We start from the raw sequence: 6,000 nt of genomic DNA, 5'->3' as shown, positions 1-6,000 counted from the left end.
ACGGGGGTTTCACCATGTTGACCAGGATGGTCTCGATCTCTTGACCTCGTGATCCACCCGCCTCGGCCTCCCAAAGTGCTGGGATTACAGGCGTGAGCCACGGCGCCCGGCGGTTCTTTCTTCTTCTTTATCATCATCATCAAGATGTAGTTGCTAGGTTCATAATCATTTCATAAAAGAGGAAAAGCATAATTGGAAAGTCATTGAACTTAGTTATCAGCTTCATAATGTTGATGGGGTAAAGTAATCAACAATTCTGTTGTCTAGGACGGCTGAAACAAAACCGCTCTGTACTCCAGTCTTGGTACTCTATAGGACAGTGATTAAACAAAATATTTGATCTCTAATTTATCTTGGCATTTCAAAACAGTAGAATGTAGAGTAAGGAGCATTTATTAGTAGAACCTGAAATGGGTTGAACATGTCTGGAGGGTTTATAAAATGATTAAGTCTTCCACCCCAGTAAGCTTTGAATAGGAAAATGAATGTAGAATGTTTTTGCTTCTGAGACTAATGATGTCTGGGTGTTGTAGATGATGGCTTTGGAGATCAACAGCCTTGGTACAGCCATTTTGATGGGGTGATAAGGCAGGAAGAGTTCTCTCTCAGTGATTTTCTTTCCTTAAAAATGGCCTTAAATTTGATTTTCAGACTTGAATTCCTATGGAACAATAAAGAAACAGCAGAAAACAGGGATTCTCCTGTTTCAGAGGAAATAAGAATGACCTGTCAACAATTTATCCATTATCACCGTGACCTCTGTATCCGAAACATTGTCAAAGAAAGAAGGTAAGCAAACTGCCAATACAGGTTCTAGATAATTATATTTTAAATGATTAATTTTGGATGGTAATGGGCTAAATGAGGTGGCTGTCACTGATTACATGATTATTTTTACATGTGCATGTAAAAGTTAAAAGAATTATGGTCAGTTTATAGTTTCAGAAATGGCACATCAAAGAGTCATATTACTATGATTTTAATGTTTTTAAAATGTCATATCACTTTTGATTGCCATGCAAAATGTGAACATTTCAGTTTAAAATGAACCAAAATGTCATAGAATATTAACACCCCTTTCAAGTTGGCCAGTAGTGTGTCTCAGAAAACTCTGAGATATATTGGATTTAGAAGTGACATTATATTCCCACCTCACCATTTCTTGACAAATGCAATTGTCAAGAAAATGAAATGAAATTTCTGCCTCTTAATTTTGTTGCTTATGTTTCAATTCAAGTTCTAATCTTTAGTCTGTGACATATTTATTATTCTAATCCTTAATGTATGAAGTATATTGCAGGTTCTCTTTTAATTTTGGATGAGGAAAAAGAAAATTTATAAATGAAGTATACAGCAGGAAATTATGAACTTTGTATAAATACTATACTACCAGTATTGCTGGTTGTCATAAAAGAGAAAACAAAACAAAATACAAAGAACCAAATACTTTTCTGTCTATAACTGAAAATATGAAATGTATGAAAATTAGTATTAAGGATAATTTATTTACATATATTATGCCACTATATTTAACACATGTGTCATTATAATCAGAAGGTAGCCTGGGACAGAGAGTGGAAACGGGGACGCAGGGGTGTGAACTAATACTAGAACTCAGCTCCTGAACTCCCTCTTGTTGGCTGTGTGACTACAGGCGCATGCCACCATGCCCAGCTAATTTTTGTATTTTTAGTAGAGGCAGGGTTTTACCAGGTTGGCCAGACTGGTCTCAAACTCCTGATCTCAGGTGATCCACCCACCTCAGCCTCCCAAAGTGCTGCGATTACAGGCATGAGCCACCGCGCCCAGGGTTTTAATTTCAAAACCCTGCTTTTTGAAATTAAAAATGAGAACTCCATGTTAGCTCTTTCAGGCCCATTGTGATTGCCAGTTATCAGGAAGGAAGCATAGCTCTTGCAATTTGCAGGGTTGCCAGGCTGCCTCAGTCCCATTTGGCTGCATGGACACCAGCTGAGAGCATGCTGGCCTATTCCCTGCCCCTTTCCAGGATCTATAGCCTGCACAGTGTCACATTCTCTGCCACTTTGTACAGCTCCATGGGTTGCTTTTTTGTTTTTTTGAGACAGAGTCTCACTCCTGTCACCCATGCTGGAGTGAAGTGGCACAATCTCAGCTCACTGCAGCCTCAACCTCCTGGGCTCAGGTGATTCTCACACCACAGCCTTCTGAGAAGCTGGAACTACAGGTGTGTGCCACCATACCCAGCTAATTTTTTGAACTTTTTTAGTAGAGACAGAGTTTTGCCACATTGGCCAGGCCGGTCTTAAACTCCTGAGCTCAAGTGATCTGCCTACCTCAGCCTCCCCAAAAAAGTGCTGGGATTACAGGCGTGAGCCATTGTGCCTGGCCATGGGCCCTTATTACAGCTGCCTGATCACAATCATCAGGAAACAAATATTCTGTTGGTGTCTGGAATAGAAGGTGTTAGGCTATAAATCAAAAAAATCAACAAGCAAAAAGAAGCTAACACATACTATGATATTCAGGTTTTTGTTGAATATAGTGTTTCTAGTTGCAAGACATAAATTAAGATGACATCACTAAATGAAATACTGATATTAAAATGTTGTAATCTTATGTACTTGAGAAAACTTTTCATGAGTAGTAACCTTTTTTTCTAATTCTTATATAAACTCTAATGAATATTCATTTATGGTGAAATGTTTTTAAATTTTTATTACCTGTTTTTCCTTTCATCTTGATCTTCATCCACCATTTCCCATGTCAAGTACTTTAGGTTTTATAGCCTGAGTGATGCTTGTGCACAGATTCATGTTGTCTAGCTACTATGTGTTTGTGTGGAAATGTACAGCATTTATGTAATTAGATATTTTCCCCTGTATCTCTCTCTCTTTTGTTATTTGTACATACTTAAGACATCCCATATTTGTTTCAAGAAGACAGATTTTAAATACTCAAGAAGTAGATTCACAAAGCACATTTTAAAACTCTTAGATTTGTAGCAAGTTAGATCTCATTTATTCTGTCCTTGCTTCCTAATGAAGCAAATTTCTGACAAACACATCAGTAGGATTGTCTTGCCTGGTGAGGGCAAGAAGAAAGGCTACTTGTGGACACTATGATGTATGTAGCGCATATGTATACATGATGTCTATGGAGCTAAAAAGTTTGATGTGAATAGCTTAGTGAAAATAATAACTTAAGAGCTTGTGAAAAATATTTAGTGTTCCTGAGACAAATTACTTAGTATAACTAAAAGTATAAATTATAAAATATATAATATTCAGCTATGTACAGGACAGATCTGATAATAAAAAGAGCATTTCTTTGTAAGTACATTTATATTGTCTATGACATTTTTTGGTAATGTTTTAGCATTTCTGTTTTTACAAGCGTTACTGGTATATTTTTTCCTCCAGTGAGTCTTTCTAGGGTCAGGAGAGTTAACAAACCCTTTCTATTCAGAACAGTTTCCTTCCTGCCATGCTTTTAACTATCATGCTGTCTTTCCTTCTTTCCTTCTATTTTTCCTTGCTTGTCCTCTATCATGCAGTGCTGATACCAGATTTACAGAACATATGAGTGAATCATTCCTTTGACACAGGTGTGGTGCAAAGACTTCTGCTGGAACTTTCTGTGGCTGTGACCTGGTGAACTGGCTAATTGAAGTTGGCCTTGCCTCTGACCGTGGTGAAGCTGTGATATACGGAGACAGGCTGGTACAAGGGGGAGTCATCCAACATATTACCAACGAGTATGAATTCCGGGATGAGTACTTATTTTACAGATTTCTTCAAAAGAGTCCTGAACAGAGTCCTCCTGCTATTAATGCAAACACTCTCCAACAGGAAAGATATAAAGAAATTGAGCATTCATCCCCACCCTCACATTCGCCTAAGACCTAAATTATGAAGGGGAGAACCCTACATGGGAATCATATTCTAGCCCCATATTCATTACTTTTTAGCTGGGTGACCTTGGGCCAGTTCCAGAGGCAACATCTCTGAGCCTCAGTTGTCTCTTCTGTAAAATGTGATAAGATGTGTTCCCACCATGTGCTCAGGGTCTGTGATTTTGTGTGTATGTAAAATACATAGGAAGCTGACTTATGAAAAAGAAAACCAAATTAAAGTTCTGATACTGAATATAATAATTATAGTCATCCTTTAGTATCCACAGGGGATTGGTTCCAGGACTCCTGAAGATCCCAAAATCTGAGGATGCTCAAGTCCCTTATATAAAATGGTGTAGGCCAGGCAAGGTGGCTCACGCCTGTAATCCCAGCACTTTGGGAGGCTGAGGCGGGTGGATCACTTGAGGTCAGGAGTTCAAGACTAGCCTGGCCAACATGACAAAAACCTATCTCTACTAAAAAATACAAAAAAATTAGCCAGGTGTGGTGGCAGGTGCCTCTAGTCCCAGCTACTTGGGAGACTGAGGTGGGAGTTCCCCTTGAGCCTGAGAGGGGTAGGTTGCGGTTGCAGTAAGCCAACATTGCATCACTGCACTCCAGCCTGGGTACAGAACAAGACCCTGTCTCAAAAACAAAAAAAAACCAAGCAAAAAAACCTTAGAAGCACCAGTTTTTTAAAAGTTTGTCTTTTCTTTTCTACCCAAATTACTAATCTATGCCATTAAGGAAAAGAATTAGAACCTCCATAAATATTATCTCCACAATCCTTCTGCAGAAGTATAATCTGATCTTTAACTTTTATGCTACAAATAATAATTTGAGCAGATTAATTTGAATTTTATAAACAAAATTATTGCCATATGAGGTATCATTTCTGTATTTGAACAACGCATCATAATGCAGGATAGCCCTTCTACTTTATTCCCTGCAGTTAGAAAAGAAAAAACTATATAGTATATAGTTCAAGCCAGTATTTAAAAATTCTAAACCTAGGATAGGCATGGTGGTTCACACCTGTAATCCCAGAACTTTGGAAGGCTGAGGTTGGTGAATTGCTTGAGCCCAGGAGTTCGAGACCAGCCTGGTCAACCTGGTGAATTCCTGTCTCTACTAAAAACAAAACAAAAAAAATAGCCAGGTGTGGTAGCATGCACCTGTAATCTCAGCTTACTTGGGAGGCTGAAGCAAGAGAATTGCTTGAACCTAGAAGGAGAGGTTGTGTAGTGAGCTGAGATCCTGCCACTGCACTTCAGCCTGGGTAACAAGAGTAAAACGCTGTCTCCCCTGACAAAAAAAAAAAAAAAAACTCTAAAGATTACATTTAGAATTTAGTCTTTTTTAAGTGTCGATGTATAAAAAAATATAATTTTTAAAATTACTAAATGTTGCCTTCTCTTAGTCTATTATTTCAGCTACTATAACAAAGTATCAAAAACTTGACAGTTTATAAACAACAGAAGCTTATTTCTCACACTTCTGGAGGTCATGAAGCCCAAGATTAGGGCACCAACAGATCTGATGTCTGGTGAGGGTCAAATTTCTGGCTCAGAGATGGTACCTTCTTGCTGTGTCCTCACATAGTAAATGGGAAGAACTGGTATCTTCAACCCCTTATAAGGGCATTAATTCCACTCATTAGGGCTCCACCCTCATGACCTAATAACCTCTTAAAGGCTCTACCTCCTAATTCCAACACATTGAGGACTGGGTTCCAGCATATGAATTCTGGGGAGGACGTAGACATTTAGACCATAGCATCCTCAGTTATCTGAGGTAAATTTAAAAGAGATCTTCAGTAAATTTAAAAGAGATCTATTCACATGTCCTTTGAACATCTTAATTATTAGATGTCAGTGCTGGTTTAACTTATTTTAAACATGTTTCAGATATTTATTTAATTATATTTTTAGTGTCTCATGTAAAAGTTATTTATAAAATAATTTATAGGGTTAGAGCCATTGCCCTTTTAATGCAACAAATATACAATTTTTAAAAAACTCACATGGAGGCCAGGGTCAGTGGCTCATGCCTGTAATCCCAGCACTTTGGGAGGCCAAGGTGGGCAGATCATCTGAGGTCAGGAGTTTGAGACCAGCCTGACCAAC

General features: G+C 38.2%; 1 protein-coding gene across 5 annotated transcripts in view; it reads left to right on the top strand.

Moving 5' to 3' along the window:
* Positions 1-4,535, top strand: part of GPR155 (G protein-coupled receptor 155) — a 41,331-nt gene extending 36,796 nt beyond the window's left edge. For 2 of the 5 annotated variants that reach the window (XM_017538250.2, XM_017538246.2), the window contains 2 exons: positions 652-789; positions 3,587-4,535. In XM_017538250.2, coding sequence (XP_017393739.1) covers positions 652-789; positions 3,587-3,887 — 439 coding nt within the window. In that variant the 3' untranslated portion in view covers positions 3,888-4,535. Of the gene's footprint in view, positions 1-651; positions 790-3,535 lie in introns of all 5 variants that reach the window. The other 3 variants (XM_017538249.2, XM_017538247.2, XM_017538251.2) reach the window with 2 other exon arrangements.
* The last annotated feature ends 1,465 nt before the right edge of the window (positions 4,536-6,000 follow it).

The sequence above is a fragment of the Cebus imitator genome, unplaced genomic scaffold, assembly GCF_001604975.1.
Source record: "Cebus imitator isolate Cc_AM_T3 unplaced genomic scaffold, Cebus_imitator-1.0 Scaffold110, whole genome shotgun sequence".
Taxonomy (NCBI): Eukaryota; Metazoa; Chordata; class Mammalia; order Primates; family Cebidae; genus Cebus; species Cebus imitator.
The sequence above is the reverse complement of the archived record's forward strand: the minus strand, read 5'-3'. Positions and strand labels throughout refer to the sequence as shown.